Source organism: Diorhabda carinulata, chromosome 4 (assembly GCF_026250575.1).
Source record: "Diorhabda carinulata isolate Delta chromosome 4, icDioCari1.1, whole genome shotgun sequence".
NCBI lineage: Eukaryota > Metazoa > Arthropoda > Insecta > Coleoptera > Chrysomelidae > Diorhabda > Diorhabda carinulata.
In genome coordinates this window covers 31,713,385-31,735,023 of record NC_079463.1, presented here as the reverse complement: position 1 = coordinate 31,735,023, position 21,639 = coordinate 31,713,385, and the positions used below count along the sequence as shown (strand labels likewise).

The window sequence follows — 21,639 nt, the reverse complement described above, 5'->3', positions numbered from 1 at the left end:
CATAACCTCATTCTTTTACGTTATTTCCAAAGAGCATCAACCCATTAGTTTTCAATACATAAGGAAAAGTTACACAGATTCAGTTCGTTCTTTTTTGTTTTGGTAGTTTCTTGTGCTTCGGGCTTTTTTTGTATTGCAAAGTAGTGGTTTTTTAAAAACTTTCTGGTGTTTTTGAATTATGAGAGTAAGTTTTTGTCTCCTAAACCATTTTACTTATTCATTAGCGTATCCTGGAGCTTCATTTTATTGTAAGTGCATTACTTCGATTTCTTCAGTTTCTAATACCTTCAAAGTCAAATAACGTTATTTAATTGGAACTTTACAGTCAACTTACGACATCATTTCTGTATTTCACATATTCAGTTCGTTCTTTTTTGTTTTGGTATTTTTTTGTCCCTTTTTCTCTTTTATATTGTAGCTTAAGAAATTTTTTTAAAACTTTCTGGTTTTTTTGATTGGTTTAAGTAAATTGTTTATCTTCTAAAGGTTCTATTTATGCTAAGCGTACCCTGGAGTTTTATTTTATTGTAAGTACAATGAGGTATTAACTTTTGATTTCCACAATTTCTAATACTTTAAAAGTCATATAATATTGTTTAATTGTAAATTTACAACATATGACATTAATAATATGGCAGGATAATGAATAATTAAAAAAGGGTTGAAAAAAAACACTAGATACAAATAACATTTATATATTTTGAAAACTGGAATGTATAAATAAATATATACAAATATATAGTTAAAAACGGTAATAATTCACACATCAACATTATTAGTTTCCTTATCTAGAGTTAATAATTCTTTGGAACGTTGACTTTGTTTATATTCTTTATGTTTTTCTTGGACATCAATAAAATGGTCAAGAAGTTGTTGGAAATTTACAGTAGATACAAGGGACGACTTCTTTTTGGTAACATTACTAAAACAAATATTGAATTATATTCATTCCGAACACACTGTTTACTACCACTACACCATAGAAACAGATAGTGTAATTGTGAGTATTGGTATAGGGGTAGTAAGCAACGAATATCATCACCGTAATCAAATACCACAAATCTATATTATACTATCGTTTTTTATAAGGAGTAGTAGTAGTCTTTACCGAAATAATACTTACTTGTCTTCACAGTGTAATTGTAAGCTAGGAATACAGCTTAATCTGGTTCTTAAAGTTGTAAACGCATCCGTTTGTGGTAATAACATTAAGAGTCCGTATAAAGCTCTCACTAAGCTTTTATTACAAGGTACTTCAAGTAATTCCAATCTTAAATCTAAAATTTTTCATTGAAATTCATTTTACAATCAAAGGATTTATTGAATAGTATAAAATATTTGTAAAAAATGTACTTGTATATTTGTAGGATTGTATAAGCAAACAGTGGATCTTCCTGTGTCACAATTATCGTATCATAAATATAATTTTGGAAAATTTATTACAAACAAAGATTTTTTAATAAATATTCATAATAACAATATTTTAGTGGGGATTATTAATTAGTAAAGTTCGATGTACTTACAAGCAAAAATAGGAGATTCAATAAGTTGGACTAATTTGTCGATTTCAATCAAAAAATCTACAGTTACTTCCAAATTACCACTGAAATTTTGTGTTAAGGTAAAAAATTTACAAAATAGTCAACATAGAAGTCAATATAATGAAGTAAATTATTGTTTATTAATGTTAATATGCAATTTCAAAATATATTTTTTCATTTACACAGGTATTAACTGCATACTTTTTATGCTGAACACCAACAGTCACAATGATACTGTCTGACGCGCGTTTCGATAACCAAATTATCGTCTTCAGAGACTAAACTAAAACCTTTTCCCGCGAAAATCAATTCCAGCGGGAAAACCTTGGCGTGAATCTGAACTATAGAGTGGGCTGTAAGGAATTGGCCCTTCGTCTCTATTTAAGCATACTTTCTATATCTAACCATTCAAGTTACAACAGCCAAAAAGAATTTTTCCTAAATTAAAACTTGTATAAAGACCTCTATGGAACAAGAAGGGCTACCAGATTTGTCTTTTTTAAAAAGGCGGGAAGAGTACTAGATCTTTAGTTTCTTTGTGAAAAATTTTACCCTCCCTTTGGGACTGTCTGCAGTTAGTTTGAACAACAACAAATTTTGATACTGGGTTCATTTTGGGCAAGCTACTCCCTTCTACTGTTTGATACATGCAGAATATGCACTGGACAGTATCCACCAGACCTAACCTCAAAAGCAGCAGTGTCCAGTACCAATGAAGCTGTATAGATCACTTCAAATGAACTCCAGTACCCGTACTGGGTTCAAATAAGTTAGATCTTCACTATTCATCCATAGCATTGTAATGACGGAATAGTCAGAACTAGGTGAAACGAAAAATATGCATCAAACAATTTCTGCTATACCTAACCTCAAAAGCAGCAGTGTCTTGTACCATTCCGTTGCTTGAATCTAGAGATACCAAAGTTTTTTTGAGTGATCTAGTTTTTCCAAAACCAAAGGAAAGTTCAAGGCTAATAGAAGGCGTTTGTAATTCTTTTTTGATGTTAAAAATGGCTGATTAAAATTATTCTCTAAAAAGGATACAACAGTTTAATTAAGTCACATACGTGACTGTAACTCTGGGTCAATAGACACAATGATACTGTCGCTACTGGGTTATGACACCAAGTTTCGTACAAACAACAAAACAACGATTTACTAGTCTGAAAAAAAATTTATTTCATAACAAAAATTAAAAAAGAAAAAAATTACTCACCTCGGTTTTTAGATCTTTTAGTTTATTTCTCAAAATATACAGTTCGGAAGAAGTTAACAGAATCATATTCAAATGTTCTACCATAATATTAGCAAACTTGAGATTATTTTCATTTCTAAGTATTTGAGCCAACGTTCTGAAAATATCTTCAGCGTTCAATAAAACGCAGAGTTGTCTGAAATAAAATATAAAAAAAAATTAAAGAAAAGAAAAAAATAAATTAATTTTACTAACCTTATAATAAACGAACCCCTTTCGTCCAATAATTTCCTATCGTTACTAAACAAAAATAATAAACTCACCATAAATTTATTATAATAAGTATTTGTACCTATAAAATATACGAAGGGTAATCAAAAAATTCAATAGAAAAAAAAATGTATTATACCTTTATCGTTAACTTCTGCTGCCCCGGGTGAAGATATAACTTCGGCTATAACAACTAGACATTGTTGTACTACTTGATCGGATCCGTCTGACAGAGTTTTTTGTAGGGCGGGAAAAAGTACGTCGATATATTCGCCCATCTGGAATATAACAGAATTTACACAACAAAAATATTAATTGTTTAGAAAAAAACATGACTCACTTTATTTGGTAACTTCATGTACAAATCGTGAATCCATTTTAGAACCGCTACTTTAGTTTGAATCGAATTATGCAAAAGGTATTGATTTAAAACGTTTAATACGGAATTTAGATCTAATTCGTTTGATGTTTCTTCTTCGGAAACTGAAACATAAGTATAAATCGTTCACTTGATGGTTTCCCACAATTTAATATCCTCATTGTACTTTTTTTATCAATTTCAAAGCCTCTAGGGATTTATTTTTTAATTAAAAACCAAACACAAGAGGGCAAATCACAAAACATACTCAATAAAAACATCAACTTGCATGTACATTTCGGCAACACAAATTTAGTTCCGCCACTCGTGGCGCTGTTATCCAATGGAATCATGTGGGATGAAAAGTCATGACTATGTAAATAATAGATTCGTTCTGCCACGTAACGTCGGGGGCGCTGGCATCGAAAATCCACCATGTTGTTTTCAATGAATAACAACTAACTATGGATAGTTTTCTGCGAATATAAGCTTCCATACCTGCCAAGATCTCTTTTACACACACCGAAGGGTCATTGGAAATGAAGCAAACATCCAACCAAGGAAACATGAAGAGGAAATCGTTTAGATGCTCCAGGAAACATAATAAAGAAATGCTTCAGATCCATAATTTTGTAATAAAATTAAGCAACTGTTATCTAGTTATTAAATTAAAAAAATACTGAATAATTACCTAACGTTGGCCTCAATAAGTTGTCTGTGTCACCTTGTAATGATATCAGCTTCATTAATGTGAAGTTGACAGCCGTTGCGGTTTCTTTAATGTCTGTCACTGTTTTAAGGAAAAAAAAATATTTGTAAGGAAAACATGCAAAATCAAAATTGTACTAAGCAAATTATAATATTGAACACACTGTTTACTACCACTAAAACACAATCACACCCTCAAAAACCAAACGGACAATATATCAACAATGAGCAAGTTACTTTTGAGATACAAAGGCTCACTTTCCCCTTTAAAAAGCCACTAAAAATACTGAGAACCAGTAAAACATACTGGAAAAAGTAAAATTCTGGCACAAAAAATCTTAGTGGGAGATTAAGGAACTTCAAGCCTTGTATAAAATATATTATAAGTATAAGTAAAACCAAAACGATCTAAAAGCCATAAAACAATTACACCCTCTGGTCCTTCAGGGCAGATATTAACTGATGTATTAAGGGCTCAGAGGACCAAACAGTGAATTGGTGTTCTAGTGTGCTTACGACATTTACCACAATCTAAGCTATACAAAAATTAAATGAAATCTATGCAGAAAGTTACTATTAAATGGTTAGTAAAACTTTGAGGACTCCATAAAAAAAGGAAGCAAAAAAATTGAAAGGAAACAATGTAGAGAGTGATAATAGATGGTTGGAAGCATCTAAATATTTTGCATGCAAAGCATAAACAAATAAAAAATTTCAAGTGAGTAATTTACGAAAATAATAATAAAAGAAGGATACTTCTCCGGGCGTCTGTATCGTATGATAAACATGGTAGAACTGTTGTGAATATTCCTGACATGTAAGGCAACATAGCAGATCCCGATAATTGTACAAATTCTTTTATCCAAGTGATAGCTGTAAACTAATAATACCTTATATTGATTTAAAATATAATAATTAGTGTATTATTATAAGAATGATTAAATATTGGTATTAAATTCATTAAAACTTGTCCAAAACCACTTATTTCAACTAGAATCGTTTTTATTTGTTTTAATAGTTGAATAAACTCTTTTTCAGGTTGTCACCCTTTTATTTCAAAGAAGTTCAATAAAATAATTAATCAAAACATTAAATTAAACAGATATAACAAAAATAAATTATTAATTATTATTTACCTGTGCCAAGTCGTCGCCCTTTTCTTGGGCATGGTTTATAAGAATATTAATCATAGCACCAAAATTAACATTAGAGGGATTAGCTTTAATTTTTCTTAAAAACTCTCCTAAAATTGTTTCGCACATTTTTTTCACCTCAGGATTAGGATCACTCAAAATCCTGAACAATCCATCTAATATTTCGGGTAAATAACTTATTAAATCCAAACCAGGTTCTGAATTTAAAACAGTTACCCAAGAGATGATAAATTGTCTAGAAAATGCATTTTTTGTATAAATTCTTTCTCTGAGTAAAGGAATGAATCCATCTAAATTAAATGATGTATTTTCTAGTACGCTTTCCTGAAATATAACAATTAAAATTACTTATTAACATATCCTATTTTTTTTAATGAATGCAAACCTTAAGAAGTCTGTCAAGTAACTCTGAAGCAACTTTTACATTTGGATCTGGATCTGTGGCAATTTTACTTAAACAGTTGAAAATTGCTGAGAAATGCCGAAGTACAGCTCCCCTAGATACTTTAACCACATTATAAAGTGATTCGCATGCATAATAACGTACTCTTTGATCTTGATCAACCATACATCCCAAAATAGGTTTAATTAATTCATCTGCATACATCTCAGTATCCTAAAATACTGATAAAGAAAAAAGAAATGGAATAATTTACACACATACCTTTCCCAATGCTATAGATATAGCAGCTAATCCAATTAAACCCCCTTTTCTAGCGTGAGGATTTTGTGAAAGTGAAAAGTCTTGACCTAACACTTTCAGAATTTTTTTTATTTGACCGGTGTTATTCACTGCAGCAAATTCTTTAACCATTCTGAAATAAGAATACATAAAGATTATTATTAAATGAAAAATTTTTAAAGGGGGTGTATCAACTTACTTTTCGATTTCTAGGGCAGCAGTTTTTCTTCTATCGTAAAGTTTATCGTGCAACGCACGGACACACGCTGAACTAAGGGGGGCATAATCTTTTTCAGACATTTATTTAAACTTATTTACATAAATATAAATTAAAAAACCATATATCCTAACCTACCAAATATAAACGTCAATGAACAACTAACACATACTGCGTTCCACTAAGCATTCACGACCACGATATTACCCGTTCCACTTAGTCCCGAGTGTTTCAATTCTAAATGGAGAATGGAAAAATTTGAGCAGTAAATAATAAATGGCCAGAAAAAAGCTGACTTACAATTTTTAACTCTTGAGTAAATTGACAAATGACTATTTCAAGTGTTGTGAACGGTTAGTGGAACGCACCCATAAAATAAACTTCAACACCATAAACCTGATTACTAGTGCGTGTGTTGTTTTAAAGACTACCTCAAATAAGGTCGAAATAATATTTATTTGTTGTTTATTAAGATTAAATATTGATTGTTATTAGTGTTTGATTACCAATACCATATTTTTGGTCTATCTGTGATTACTTATCATTAAATGCAAACAAGGTGATAATGCGGTATCGTTGGAGAATATCTTTTATTATTGCGTTGGCACTACTGATAAAAAGTGAATCATAGATAAAAATATACTTCCACTTAAGTCATAATTCACATAGATACGCTTAGTTAAGACTTTATAAATAGACGAGTTTATCTGAAGTGATGTGATTCCCCGTCCTTTTGTAATCTAATAATTGTTTCAAGATGTTAAAACTAATTTAACATAGATCATAATATATCAGTTAAAGTTTTAGTATTACTTTATTTGAATAGTTTTATCAACAATGGAATATGTGAGAAAAAATGGTGAGTAATATAATTTATATTATAAACGATTTTTTGTCGTAGGATTATGATTATAAGTTTGCATATAAACAACACTTCGGTTTATCAAGTTCAGAAAGTGGTTCAGAAAACGAGGAAACATTTCAGAAGCTATATGGAAAGTACGAACCACCCCCTGTCCCGATTGATCCAGATAAGGTTGTCATTATACAACCAGAAGAACCATTAAACGGTCCAAATGAGCGCAAAATTAGTATCAATACCAATGAATCGAATTTAAAACTTACTAAAATGAAACGCAAAAGTAAAAAAGGTGAAAATAAAAAACCAATTTCAGGCGAAACTCCTGTGATAGAAAATGTACAATCTGAGAAAGAAAATAAGGAATCTAGAAATTCTCTATCCTATAATCAAGTTGCAAGTCACATTAAGGAAGTAGTGGCAAAGCATTTACATCAAACAATTGCTGATATTAATTTTCCAGCTCACAATAAATTGCAATTTTATGAATCTACATTTATCTTTGAAAATTCAATATCAGGTATTGATAGTAGAGTAGATCAATGTCTGTCTTCCAAAAGTAATTCTGCCCATAATTGTCAGCTGATCTCATCTTCTACAGAATCGGTAAACCAAAAAATGAAAAGCAACCCAAAGAAGAAGAAAAAGAAAGCTAAAAAAAATAATCAATTGGAAAACCAACAAGTACTGGAATCTGTAAAACTTACTTTTGTGTTAAAAGAAGATGATTTTCCACCTCTTGTACAAAGCAAACAAGCTTCTTGTATTAGAAAGAGCAAAATAAAAGAATCAAACTGCGAAGAAAAAAATTATTCACAAATGTATGATACAGAAAATGAAAGTGAAATAACAAATCATTCTCAAAATTTTCTTGATGAGGGAGTGATAATACCAGAATTGAAGCAACTAATTGAGTGTAATTTTGATTCTAGTAGCATCTGTACATATGAAACAAGTAAATCTCCAGTTTATGAGAATATAATTGTGAAACAGAATAATATCATCGATAATATACTGAAAGACACCAGTTTTGATTTTCTGATTAACTATTACAGTTTTTATAATAATTCAGAATCAGAGAAGCACTTGGCAAGCTATAAAGTTGAAAATAAATTGTTCAAAAAAGGTCTGAAGGTGAAAAAAATTGAAAAGAAGGTTGTGAAACTTGACGAGGCTTGTATTTCTGAAAATACAGTAAAAACAACTGATAGAAAACAAAATGATAACATCTCCAGTGCCTTATGGCTTAAACCATCACCTGTTCCTGAAAATATTGTAGAGAAACCTAAAATTGAATCGAAACTTGAAAATAAATTAACACAAAATAAAATATTTGATTCAATTAATGTCAATAGTTCTGATGATATTTCAAGCTCTGGTAGAAATGATTCGATTTGTTGCAAACACTGCTGTAGTCAAATAACAGGTAAGATTATCGAAATTTCTTTTTTTTTATCTAATATAATCATAGTATATATGATTCGTTTTCTGAGAATTTAGTATGAAATTAATAAGTAACTAATAGAAAAATGTCTGCAATGAGACTCAACTTACAATGTAGAGCTAACAAATGCTCAATACATATGGCAAATATTTATATTTCGAGGTTACGTTTTTAATGTTTTGTTCATAGGCGGTTTTCAGAAGAAAAATACTTCCAATGTTAATATTACAACTTTTAAGTACAAAATATTTAGTTTTCTTTAAAAATAGATGAGTTTTCATACTTTATAACAGTAGCTCAAATGTCCCAATTGTAACTTTTCACAAGATAATATGCAGAAAAGTACCTCTCACAATAGACCATTCCAAAATGAAAATATTCATATTTCGAGGTTATGTTTTTAGTGTTAGTAGTTTTTATATGCCTTGTTGATAGAATTACACCATTTTAAGAAGAAAAATATATACAATACAATGTTGAAATCACAACACAATATTTAGTTTTATTTAAAAACAGATTGTTCCATACTTTATGACAGTAATTCAAATGTCCCACTTGAAAATTGTCATAGGACGATATGCAAATAGAAACGTACCTCACGTCATTGACAGTTCGGCCATATTTGCTGGGTGACACACGATCTCCAGAGCCGGTATTTTTGCAAAATTCCGGGAGTTACCAGTGACCCTCCAAGTCAGTGTCTTGCACTGCCACACTGTTAGCATGAACTAAATTTTTAGGATCTTTCAAGGTGAAGTGTTAAATGAATGCAACTACATTCTTTAGAGTGTTTTGGCTGCCTTTGTTGTTGCATTTATAGGTGGTTAGGTTAGGTTAGAAAAATAATAAAATTTTGCACTTACATGACAAGTAGAAATTCAAAAGCAGTTCGGTTTGATAACTTTTTTGATTGTTTATAATATACTTAATATACCGAAAAATCGTATGTCTGCTACGCATGCGCTTAACTCCAGGAATGTGCGAAAATACCAATACGTCACGATCTCATTTGTAATAATAATGGCAAGTTTTTCAATTTCAAATCCTTAATCTCAGTCGAATACGTTTAAAATATTGCATAACAGACACGGGTATTTAGTAGAAGTAAGAATCTGAGTAGACAAAAAAGAATAGGTTATGAGTGCTTTGTTTATTTACACAAATGAATATGATTATTTTTTTTAAATTACCATGCAAATCTTATTTCTTTTCATTTATTTATATTACTGGTTTGAATTATTCGTAACATTGAAAGATTGTAAGTTGATTAATGTGTAAACGACTGCCGTCGAACAAAAAGTGGTGACATTTCGGTTACTTCAGTGCCTAGGCACTAAAATTTCACTGCCGATTTCTATCGACATTTGGTTGTGTTGATTCGTTTAGTGGACTGTATCTTACAATATGCCTGATGTCTTGATTGGTATTCTGATTGATGAATTCTAGTTGTGAGTAAAATTTAATATATGTTAACCAAACTTTTATTTTTACTTTTCTATTTTTCGACTTCCCTTTTACCATGTATGTAATACTCCTATATGGACAGTTGGTATGGGAAAAAACGTCTCTATGTTATGGTGCAGACAATATTCATGCAGAACCGAGCTTCCTTATTAAAAGTATAACATATATGCCTTTTACAACAACAACAACCTTTTTGATCGGAGGTATTATCGAAATTTATCTTATAAAATGCAAAAAGATTCCATAGCCGGGTGTAGCTATAAAAATTATAAATTATACAAAATAAAACTAACAGCAATAATGTTTTACTTTACTACCGATTAAAAAAAATAAAATCCTTCATTTGGTATACACTAAAAAAAATAATCCAAATATACTATACCAAATTTATCGCTAGTTGTATTAGGAAATTATTATTAAAATTATATTTAATCAATGTTTTTAATTATATTTTAGACAATTTATCAATTAATACACGAGACGTGGGTATTAATACTGATGATCGAAAGCTGTCAATAGAGACCAATAGCATTGGAATAGGCACTTCCGATGGAGAAAAAGATAATTGTGTAATTATACAAAATGTAGATTTTGATATGAATCAAAAAGGCATCAAAACCCCGGAGTCCATTTTGAACATGTCTATTATAGATGTAGTAAATAAATTTATAGAGATAGGAATATGTGACGACGAACTGCATCCACAAATTCAGTTAGGAATACAACTGATACTCATTTATTTAATAATTAAAATGTTTTTATCTATTATGATTTGTGCTGTGGATAATATGATCCTCTTATGGATACTATTTTTATTTAGATTCCTATTCAGGTGAGTACGTACTAATTAAAAACTCAACTTACCTGTGATATTGAGGTTTATTCAAAAATCTGGTCCTTCGAGCCTACACGTTGTTTGTTGGTATCCGGTTCGAAGGATCTATTAATAACGAAAACTATAGGTTAGGTTAGTTAGTTATAAGAAGTTACCCTCCAATTTTTATTAGTATTTATATGTTTAGTATTATCTATAACAAATTGATTACCAAATGCTCAAGATATCATTTCATGTTAAAGTTTTTATTATGTTATTGAGTCTTTATTAGTTTAAAAAAAATGACCATATCTACTTTACTGGTATAAATGAGAAGAATATAACATAACCTAAAAATATTCACCAGTAAGAAGATGGAGTAATATGATTTTCTTTAATGCACACCGCATATGGTCATAACATAGTTATGATAGAAAGATGATCATAAATTGTTGTGCACAAATGCCTTCTGATTTTTTCAAAAACTATCAAATGTCCTTGGAAAGGCTAATCAGGCTTGGCTTGAATCTCTTAACGTCACTAAACAAACCTAAGTAAGGCTTTCTCTAGTGTTTGTACCTCACCGATGACGTGGTCAGCTCCAGTTACATTCCGGATCGTTTGTAATAACTTCCACGCCATTCCAGATTTTTTTATATTTTCAAGATCGTTGGTGTTGCTGCCTTTGGGTAGTAGCCGACTGAGTAAGTGACAAGACAGGAGGAACATCAGCGTCAAACCTTTCTGAGGTCTTTCTATAGATAGAGAGTTGGATAGATCGGTCTTTGAGAAAGCTACTAAGCTAGCCGATAAGTGAGGACGACAAACAGTTCGATCTTAATTTATTTAGAAAGTTTTCATCCCAAACAATGTCAAAAGCCTTCGATATGTGATGTGTGATTGCTGTGGATTCCCCATATAGCTTCAGACAATACATTGGTGACATAGGCGAGGAGGTGCTCGGTTGATCTAAGCTTTCGGAAGGCGTATTGATGGTCGCTGATGACTCATGACTCATCATTTCTGAAGATTTGTTAGTTGGGATTAAATCAATCAGACAGTCTTTTTTATCATTTTTTTTTATTATGGGTTGAACCTAGCAGCCATTTTATTATTATTTGTAGGGTCATAATAATGTGATACACTTAAAAATTAACAAGGGGCTGTAAGTTAAGGCTGTTTTATTTATATCAAAATGATCCTATTTTCATATAAAGTTGGTTATAACATATTTTGTAATATATATAATTTACGGGCGATGTGTGGTCGGGAAATGGAAAGGGGGAAATTTTTAAGGGTACAAAACGGTTTACCTCGATTTGCAGCAAAACTACAAGTCTTATGGAAAAAGGACTTATAACCCAGTTGTTCAGTTAGTTATCAATTTCAATTTTTCACACAAATTTTGAGGTTTTATGAAAAAAGTGTATTAACAAAAGTTGTAGATCTTTTCATTACCTACAATTTTGTGATTCAACTTATTTCCATAGGACTTGTAGTTTTGCTATTTTTCAATTTTTATTGTATTTTCCCCATTTTCCAATGGATTTCATCCTACTATGATTTTTTTAAACTTTTCTTCATTTTTAAACCTTATTTGTACAAGATTCTAATCGATTCTTTTATTTTCAAGATTTTTATTTTGTATTGACATTTGAACTACTAGTTCAAAATAAATTTGTATCGATATTTCATGTTTCATTGATTTCCATCAATTTTTCGATTTTGTTCCAAACTAAAAGTTCGATATTTTTAATAAATTTGTATGAATATTTGATGTTTTATTAATATCCTCAAATTTTTCGAATTTATTCGAAGTTGGAGGTTTAATATTATTAAATAAAAACACAATTTGAGCATACTTAAATAATAAATTTTAATAACCGTAATCTACAGTGTATAATACAAAAAAATATTATATAATATGTTTATAGTGTATAAACAATGATGGATATTTACTTATTAGACAGAAAAAACATGTTTAAAAAATATCTGACAAAAAATTTCAAAAATAATCTCTCTTGTTTAAAACAATTAGTAACCATTTCATTTATTATCAACTGCACATTACTGAAAAAAAAAAACAAATCGAACTATATACAGGGTACGTTTTATATAATAAAGCAGATTATGAGGGCGTGTGATACATTTTTTAGAAGCACCCAAAACTGTGACATCCAAATAAGTTACCCTGTATATAGATAGTTAATCGCAGGAATGTCGTAAAAATATTTAAAGCTACACATAATTTTAATACTAGGATCAGCAAATTCGAGGATGAAAGCTTTTTGGAACAAAACTTTTACCCCTTTATTGAAACCGATGCAGCATAGAAAATTTCACATTCAAATCTATTCCGTAATATATATTTTCGCCCCAATGGATCTTATTTTCCGAAATATTCATTAGTGCCCTAAATAACGTTCAAATTGGAGAGATATTTTGGATTTTTTTGAAATCATCGTTAAAATAATTGAATTGTATTTTAATAAACAAAATTGTTATAATAGTACTATATTAGAATACTATATAATATAATTCGAAGCTATCCCTTTTTATAGTTTCACTTGTTTGTCTATAATAAACTTTTTAGCCTCGATTGTGTCCTACTTTGAGGCAACCATGATTCATACAATTTCTTTTTGTATCCTTGTATGGAAGTAAGAAAGATTGGGCGAACTACGTAAGCTTGCAGTATCAAACTTACAAAATCGAGATGCAACCATCAATACATCTGTACATATTGGAAACGGGTAGCAAATTGAAGTGGGTTGTTTTCTATGATATTTTTAAACTAACTCGGTGTCATATATCATATTTTTTATTAACTCTCCATTATATTGTTTATCCCTCTACGTCTTCGATGAAAAAATTATTATTTCGAAATAAAATATTTCTCAAAATTTGAAATGATCTACGCTGATCAATTCTTTTTATAAGGAGGTAATTATAAAAATATGAACCTTTGTGGACTAATATATACATTACTAGGTTCGTAATTGAAATATTGTTTTCGTTACGTTCCGAAACGCTTTCGTTTAGAAAGGTTCACTTTGGTAGTACATCTACAGATAGTATAAAAAGAGTCGTCGAATGATATATTTTTTTACATTAAATTTATAATCTAAGCTAGAAATATAACAAATATGAGCAATTTTATATCATTGGATAAAATTTAATTACAAGAAGAATTATTGACCAATACAATTCCCTGGAGTATTCACATTAGCAACAAATACAACAACGAATACTTTCAACTAAAATCTTTCTAGAATTGCTATATTTGAGTTGGATGCAGTGCTCCATAGTTGAATACCATAACTCCAGATGGGTTTTAGTGTGACTTTGTTGGTTGTTAAGTGATATCTTCGACCTATTAACCAGTACAGTTTGCTGAGTTTTATACCCAATTGCTTTCTCTTTACGCTGCAGAAGATGCCCGTTTGATGTTACAGTTAAGACAGGTTCCTCTCTGTTGGGTGTACGTAGATTTATTTCCATTTACTTTTACTCTCCAAGTTTTTAAGCACAAGGAAATGGCGTCCAAGTTTGTCTGCAATATAAAAGAGGTTATAACTGGGTCCTGGTGAGATGCTTGCGCAGCAATATCATCTGCATATGTAGTAATAGTAGTGTGAAACTCCTGGAATAAATGGATGTAATTGTATTTTGACTTGAAAGTGTCTGTTTTCCAGGTAGGATTTGGAAATGGTTGTGCTGGAGGTTTTTCCTGATTTTGTATAGTAGTCGTTCGTGCCAGACCTTGTCGAATGCCTGTGCGATATCTAAAAAGGCAGCCGAACAGTATTCTTCATCTTTTTTCATATCGATATTGTTGCTAATGTTATTTCACACATCGAAATTGTTTTTATTACAAACGTTACATATTGAAACTGTTGCATTAAGAAACAATTTGATTGAACATGACTACAAAATGTCACATTTAACTAATTAAAAATTTACCAGCAGAAATTTATAAAGTAGTGAACCACAAAAAATGAACATATAACTTGTTTTTATTATTAAAAAAATTTGTTATGTATATATAATAATAGTAATGGTGATTAACTAATTTTAAAATTTCACATATTTTTTCAAAAATAACGGTTTAAAAGAATTTTTATTGATGTCAGAAAGGATATTGACTCTTGAAATGTGAAAAAATAACAGGAAAAAAAATAGAAATAACATGAACGAAAATAACTTTAATGCAAGATTGTGATGAGTAACTTCAAGAAAAGCCTTACTCCCTTAAGAATGTTCAAAAAGATAATTCGATGTAGTATATACCGATAATTTAACTGACCAATGGAGGCAATCATAAGAATGGAGATTGGAAATTAAAAAAAAAAAATTATTTTGTAGGAAAAACGAGTTACTTAAAAACCCAAACACCCTAATTTTAAAATGCTATAAAAATACTTAAAGAAGGAACTTAATGGACATTATGATGGAGAAAAAAGAGCGGATGATACGGCAGGAAGTGAAAAAAATTTTTTTTAACAAAAAAAAAACTTGTTTCAATCAACATTTCTTAAATAAGCAGATCAGATTACGCTATTTTTATAGTTACAGACAATCTACTGGTACAAACTTATTCTGTAAACATTCTAGAACTCTATCATATCTGTAATGATTATTAATTTTTTTATATAGATCAGTTACCAGACGCGTTAAATGACGTGTAACCTTTATTAATTTCATCTACTTTAATTCACTGCTGATACAATTCTTAACGCAACAGATAAAAATACAATTTCCTTTTGTTTTCAATACAAAATATATCTGGTAGTAAAAACATCCAGAAGGTTCTGATTAATCTTGTTAAAGTGTTAGAACCTCTGGCAGAAAGTTAATTTGGCAGTCAAAATTGAATTTGTGCGTTATTTTTTTTTTTGGAATACAACTCGCTTTTTTTTTAAAAATTTTCGATCTAACAAGACCTGATGTGCAATACAAAAGTTTTTTTACAACTTAAATGATTCGAATTCAACTTTCAATCACATATTCAAGGATCAACTCGAAAAGAACTCATTTCTGACGCAAACCACTAACCAGTTTGCATTGGGTAACAACCGTTGTAACCGAATTGGGAAATACGGATGGGGCAGCTGACAACTCTACATTTCATTATTACAATTCAAAATAAAAAACTTGATTTTTTTTATTACAACCAAGTTCCACCCTAATGATACCCGTAGGTTGAACTTGATCGAAAATGTATTGTCCGACTGTCCCACGGAATCAATCTAGTATAGGGAAGTTTATATGGTTATTGGAAGGAATTTGAAGAAGAAACATTTTTCGATTCTCGATTTGTTTTCTATTAATATTTTGGAATAATTTTGTAAATGTTTCGGTCACAATTGAGTTTGCTTTGTGTGTTTCTAATCAGTTGGTGAATTCAGTCACTTTTGGAATAGGGTTCTTTTCAGTTGCTCTGTGTGTATTAGATATAAATTGAGTTTTCAATTACTTTAAGGAGGTATTCTGGTGTAGAAATTCGAAAAAGTCTATTTTTTGTATATTTTCAAAATTTGGACCCTTAAACGGATGAGTGGAACGAGTTATTCTACTGGAATTGTTTATCAAAGTATAAACGCGTTTTTTTCGAAATTACTTTTTTTGAAGTGGTTGATATGATACCTCAAGTTCTATCCGATCTATTTCTTTGAAATTTGGTAGAAAATTTTTTGATATATTTCTCTAACGCGTCTGCTTTGAGTTTTAAAAATTTTCAATTGGGAGTATTTTTAAAACATTCCAGGTCAAAAAAGGGGGCAAAAAAATAATTGATCTTTCATGTCGACACCATTTTGTGATTTTTTTTTTTTAATTTTTTGTTCCAGATAATTACAAGGGCTTGAATCATGTCAGGGTGCACCGTTTTTTTGTGTAGCCTCCACTTTACCGGCCTATAATTTATTGATATTTTGATTTTTTTACAATTTTTTTTATTATATTTTTAAAAAGTCAATAAACATCATATAAAATAATGGATGGTGAAAATGTTAGTTTAAAAAATTCCTAAAATTCAGGCTTCTAGACCAGAATACTCCCTTAATAACATTGTTTATTTCTTGTTATTTAATTCCATTATCGATATTGTTGGAAAATCAAGCAAGATTTTTCCATGATATATAAGAATTTAACTGCAAATAAAAGAGTTTTACATTATTTTTCCAACATATCTTCCTTTTACGTAACCCCCACAAATTTTTCGTTGGTATTATTCACATAAAAATGGCAATTATCAATTTTTTCCCTTTTTTTTCGATATTTTTTGTAGATTTACATCTACCAACAGTTATTTGAATCTAAATCAATTATAATTGAAAATTACTGAATTTTTTGCTCAATTGATTCCATTAAGACAACTAAAAAGTATAAAATTTGCTGCAGTATTAATTGAAAAATATTTTTTTTTGTATATAAATTAAATAATAATAAATACAACAATCTTTAGTTTATCTTGTTTTAAGAATATGTAAAAGAGTAATTTACGTATTAAAAATCTAGTAAAAAACATTACCAAATATAAAACTTGTTGATTTAAGGTCCGTAATATATACTGAATGTCCAAAAACTAGTAGGTGTCACTTTTAACCTAACTTATCTTTATCCTATTAAGAATTATTTGAAAATAACGCTGATAAATCGGTTAATTCATAATCAAAAGCCAGTAAACTTCAAGAATTATAAGGCAGGTGAAATTATTAAAAGCTCTAATCCTCATTTTTCTGTTAATTTACCCAAATTTTATCAAATTGTATATATAGCGTTAAAAATTACTTCACAATAACATACATTGTTCTAAATTTGAAGTTTTTTTTTTGAGATAATAACAGACATTGTAGCAAATTTGAAATTTTTTATTTTGGTTAAAGCTAAATTAGGTTAGACGGACATCTAATTACATCTAGTATCGATAGTTTGTGTTCTATAAAAGAGTTTTTGAACACCCTGTATGCAAAGTTGAAATACAATTGATAATGAGTGTTTTAAATCTAATTCAACAATATTCATTCATATTTTTGTATTTCGGTTTAATTTTTGTAAAAAAAAAATTTGTTATAATCAAGTTACGGATAAATTATTGCTTTTTATTTTTCATTTATTGTTATCATGATTTAAAACACTCAGTTTGTTCGTTTTATACAATTATTAGATAAACTTAACGTCGTTATTTGAACTATCTGCAATACCAACCCCATTTTTTGGCATTAAAAGCTGTTAGATGCAATTTTAAACGTACCCAACGGTATTTTGTGTTTGATTCAATTAGGGTCCTAATTAAATAATCGAATACTGCAGATAAAAGACAAACAACTCCACCGACCAGTCAACGTGTTTAAAAAAATTTCAACTTACGAATCAAACGAAAATATATATATATATAAAAAAAAAACAGAAGTACGGCACACATATCTATCTATAAATTGTATTGATAAATAGATATATATATCCACCACCCTATTAATGGTAATGTACCTCTATGGAGTTACGTAACCAATCAGCAGGGGGGTGGACGTGACCTCAGTACGCCGATGCTTCTTTATATTCAGATCCCTCCATGGTGAAGAAGTCTTCCAGTTTCCATTGTAGGGTTTCGAATGTGGGTCTGCGCATACAATCGCGGTTCCAACATTCCAACATTATTTCATACAAAGCTGGTGGACAACCAGGAGGAGCGGGCATTCTGTAACCGTGTTCTACTTGATGTAAAACTTCTGCGTTAGTCAGACCTGCAACAAAAATCATGATAAATTCATCAATATTTAGATTGATTAAGAATAAATTAATTTACCTGGATATGGTATTCTTCCGTAAGTTACTAGTTCGGTTAGTAGAATACCGAATGACCAAACGTCTGATTTGATCGAAAATTTGCTGTAATTTGCAGCTTCTGGAGCTGTCCATTTGATGGGGAATCTGGCTCCTACTCTAGCTTCGTATTCATCCTCCTGTTAATTAAATGATGTTATATTTCGATTTGAATATATGATTTTTTTTATTATTTCGATGAAAAATAATGAGATTTGTACCTTAATTAATCTGGCCAGACCGAAATCTGCTATTTTAACGACGTTGCTGTCAGCTACTAGGACGTTTCTCGCAGCCAAATCTCTATGTATGTAATTTTGAGATTCCAAATAGGCCATTCCGGCTGCAATCTGTGCCGCCATATCTATCAATTGAGGTAATTTCAATCCCTTTCCTTTACCTTGTAAATATTCTAATAACGAACCTATAAAAGAGAGAAAAATTATAGAGGATTCAATAAAATACTGTAAGGAAGGACCTACAAAAATATTGTCCTGGGATTTGTTATAAAAGCAGCTTACTCAAAAAAAGAGGACAATGTCAAATTAAATGTTGTAATGCTTGAATTCTTTATTTATATAACATATTTATATCTGGAGTGTTTTAAAATGTCCTGGACTTTTTTTGAAGGAACTACAAAAATATTTTAGGTCCTGGGATTGATTATAAAAGCAGCTTATTCAAAAAAAGAGGACAATGTCAAATTAAATGTTGTAATACTTGAATTCTTTATTTATACGATAACATATTTATATCTGGAGTGTTTTAAAATGTCCTGGACTTTTTTTGAAGGAACTACAAAAATATTTTAGGTCCTGGGATTGATTATAAAAGCAGCTTACTCAAAAAAAGAGGACAATGTCAAATTAAATGTTGTAATACTTGAATTATTTATTTATACGATAACATATTTATATCTGGAGTGTTTTAAAATGTCCTGGACTTTTTTTGAAGGAACTACAAGAATATTTTAGGTCCTGGGATTGATTATAACGCAGTTTACTTAAGAAAAAGTAGACAATTTCAGGTAAAATGTTATAATCCTTGGATTCTTTATTGATACAATGATATATTTATCTTTGAAGTGGTTCAAAGTGTCCTGGAATTGTTTGAAGAGTCTATAAGGATGTTTTGGGTCCAATGATGGGTTATAAAACAACTTATATAAGAAAAAGGTAACAATTCCAAAGAAAAGATTATAATCCTCGAGTTATTTATCAATATGACTCCATATTTCTTTCTGGAATGATTTAAAGTGTCCTGGAATTTTTTTGGAGAGCTCATTTTGGATCCTAAGATTGGTTATAAAAGCAGCATACTTAAGAAAATGTGATTAAGTTAAATGAAATGAAAAATAAGCTCCTACTTTATAGAACTACAACCAAACCTATCTGGATATGTGGTATCGAGTCAGTCCGAAATAGTTCGCATGGTAGTTGATGCACCAAGACTGAAACGTCAGTTTTACCAAAGATTGCGTCAAAGATCGAAGAGCCAAACATCATGAACGACTGGCTAACCTCGAAAACACGTAACTCCATCTACTTTTGGAACCACAAGACAGTAGACGACTAAAAAGGTAAAGAGGACTTATCGCTGGAGAAGACCTTATCACACCATAACAAAACTTATTTGCTCTGAAGATATACCATTATCTAAAAGAACTGTAGATGTTTTGATTGCTAGTAAAATAAAAAAAAAATGAAATGTTATTGACCTTGAGTTCTATATGCATCTCTGGAGGGTTTTAGAATGTCCTGAAGAGTTTAAAAGAATATTTTAACTGCTTGATACTTGGCAAGTAATAAGTCATTAATTAGCTGACTTCAAGAAAGATTTTACAACAAATGCTGCTAGATAGAAGAGTGATGATAATACCGATTAAGTCCTAAAAGAACTGTGCAATTAAAAATGATAATTAAACTCACCGTTTCTCATTAATTCGGTGATTATATAAATGGGTTCTTCAACTGTACACACAGCGTACAATTGTATCAATTTGGGATGCCTCAATTTTTTCATAATTTGAGCTTCGGCGAGGAAATCTTTGGGATCCATACTGCCCGGTTTCAAGGTTTTGATAGCGACGGGCGTTGTGTTGTTCCACATGCCTTCCCATACTTCTCCGAATTGACCGTGACCCAATTTCCTGATGAATTTCAAAGAGGTACGTTCGATTTCCCATTGGTCTTTTGTGCGATGAGACAGACCTTCCGGTTGTGGTTTTTCCACCTTAAATATCAAAATTGTAGATTACATTTAATTGTATATGCTGCAATAAGTTTGAAATTGATATTTGTGCTTTAAAGTCTAAGTCGAAACGCTGGATTTCCTCCACAAGAGTTAGCAAACACCTGCAGAGGAGCTATTCCTATATCAGGCCACCAAATTTTACCATCGAAACTCTCTCTCTCCTACAGTATGTAGACAGGCATTGTCCTGCATTAGGATGAATTGTTCTCCTATAAAACTGGCGCAGGAAAAGACGTGATGCCCTAAAATGTCTTCCATGTATCGCTCCACCGCCAGTTTCGATAGAAACTAAATCGGTTTTTGCTTCCATTGGAATACTCGCCAAAATCATCCAGGAACTGACCAAAAGTCACCCAATACTTTGCGAATCTTTCTCCAGATCTTCTGTAGCCACTTCTATAGCTACCTTGCAGGTCTGCTTTCGTCTGTCAATAAAACAGACCCCCATTGTTTGACAGTCCAATTATCGTGTTCTTTGACAAAGCGTAGGCGAACTGCTCGGTAGGTTTGAGTTAATTTGGGGTCAAGGTTAACTGCCTGAAGTCCTCTTTCGATTCTTCAACCACTCGCAGCGAAATATCGCTTTTATTTGAGCTCTTTTTGAAGTTTAATGAATCGATGAATCGGTCAGCAGCTTTATTACTTTTTGTGTCTATTTGCAGGTAGAAATCTGTTGTTAACTGATAGTAGTGGGTCTTATAGATAACCTTCTATAAGGGTCGGTTACCCCTAATTTATAATAAATCCTTTTTTTCGTAACCAGTCTCGTTATTTAATAGCCAGACCTCGTAGTTGTATAGCAGTAAGATTCAATTTTTAGATTGTAACTTCTTATTCTATTTTATCTGTATTATTA

The 21,639-nt window shown here is 30.6% G+C and overlaps 3 protein-coding genes across 7 annotated transcripts in view; 1 reads left to right on the top strand and 2 right to left on the bottom strand.

Annotated features, from left to right (window-relative positions):
* The window catches only part of LOC130892814 (uncharacterized), an 83,643-nt gene extending 71,167 nt beyond the window's left edge, over positions 1–12,476 (top strand). Inside the window, exons 1-4 of one of the 2 annotated variants that reach the window (XM_057798455.1) lie at positions 6,521–6,971; positions 7,027–8,410; positions 10,349–10,724; positions 11,373–12,476. In XM_057798455.1, coding sequence (XP_057654438.1) covers positions 6,963–6,971; positions 7,027–8,410; positions 10,349–10,724; positions 11,373–11,418 — 1,815 coding nt within the window. In that variant the 5' untranslated portion in view covers positions 6,521–6,962 and the 3' untranslated portion in view covers positions 11,419–12,476. Of the gene's footprint in view, positions 1–6,520; positions 6,972–7,026; positions 8,411–10,348; positions 10,725–11,372 lie in introns of those variants that run through there. The other variant, XM_057798456.1, reaches the window with a different exon arrangement.
* On the bottom strand, positions 680–6,608 carry LOC130892813 (protein VAC14 homolog). Of its 3 annotated transcripts, none has more exons than XM_057798452.1 (14): positions 6,108–6,259; positions 5,891–6,041; positions 5,612–5,842; positions 5,209–5,550; positions 4,829–4,952; positions 4,056–4,148; positions 3,347–3,489; positions 3,146–3,284; positions 2,992–3,088; positions 2,758–2,932; positions 2,586–2,704; positions 1,524–1,603; positions 1,124–1,277; positions 680–922 (listed from the first exon to the last, which is right to left on the bottom strand). In XM_057798452.1, the coding sequence occupies exons 1-14, from the start codon at positions 6,206–6,208 to the stop codon at positions 760–762; spliced, it is 2,112 nt and encodes a 703-aa protein (XP_057654435.1). In that variant the 5' UTR covers positions 6,209–6,259; the 3' UTR covers positions 680–759. The 3 variants fall into 3 exon arrangements, with proteins under 3 accessions (XP_057654435.1, XP_057654434.1, XP_057654437.1); XM_057798451.1 differs by having other exon boundaries at positions 4,056–4,154; positions 6,108–6,258; XM_057798454.1 differs by lacking the exons at positions 680–922; positions 1,124–1,277 and adding an exon at positions 6,557–6,608 and having other exon boundaries at positions 1,301–1,603.
* Positions 12,477–17,737: 5,261 nt separating the features above from the next.
* LOC130892812 (tyrosine-protein kinase Src42A) overlaps positions 17,738–21,639 on the bottom strand; it is a 74,887-nt gene continuing 70,985 nt past the window's right edge. For both annotated transcript variants that reach the window (XM_057798450.1, XM_057798449.1), the window contains 4 exons: positions 20,459–20,762; positions 18,752–18,954; positions 18,514–18,670; positions 17,738–18,451 (listed from right to left, as the gene is read on the bottom strand). In XM_057798450.1, coding sequence (XP_057654433.1) covers positions 18,243–18,451; positions 18,514–18,670; positions 18,752–18,954; positions 20,459–20,762 — 873 coding nt within the window. In that variant the 3' untranslated portion in view covers positions 17,738–18,242. The remainder of the gene's footprint in view (positions 18,452–18,513; positions 18,671–18,751; positions 18,955–20,458; positions 20,763–21,639) is intronic.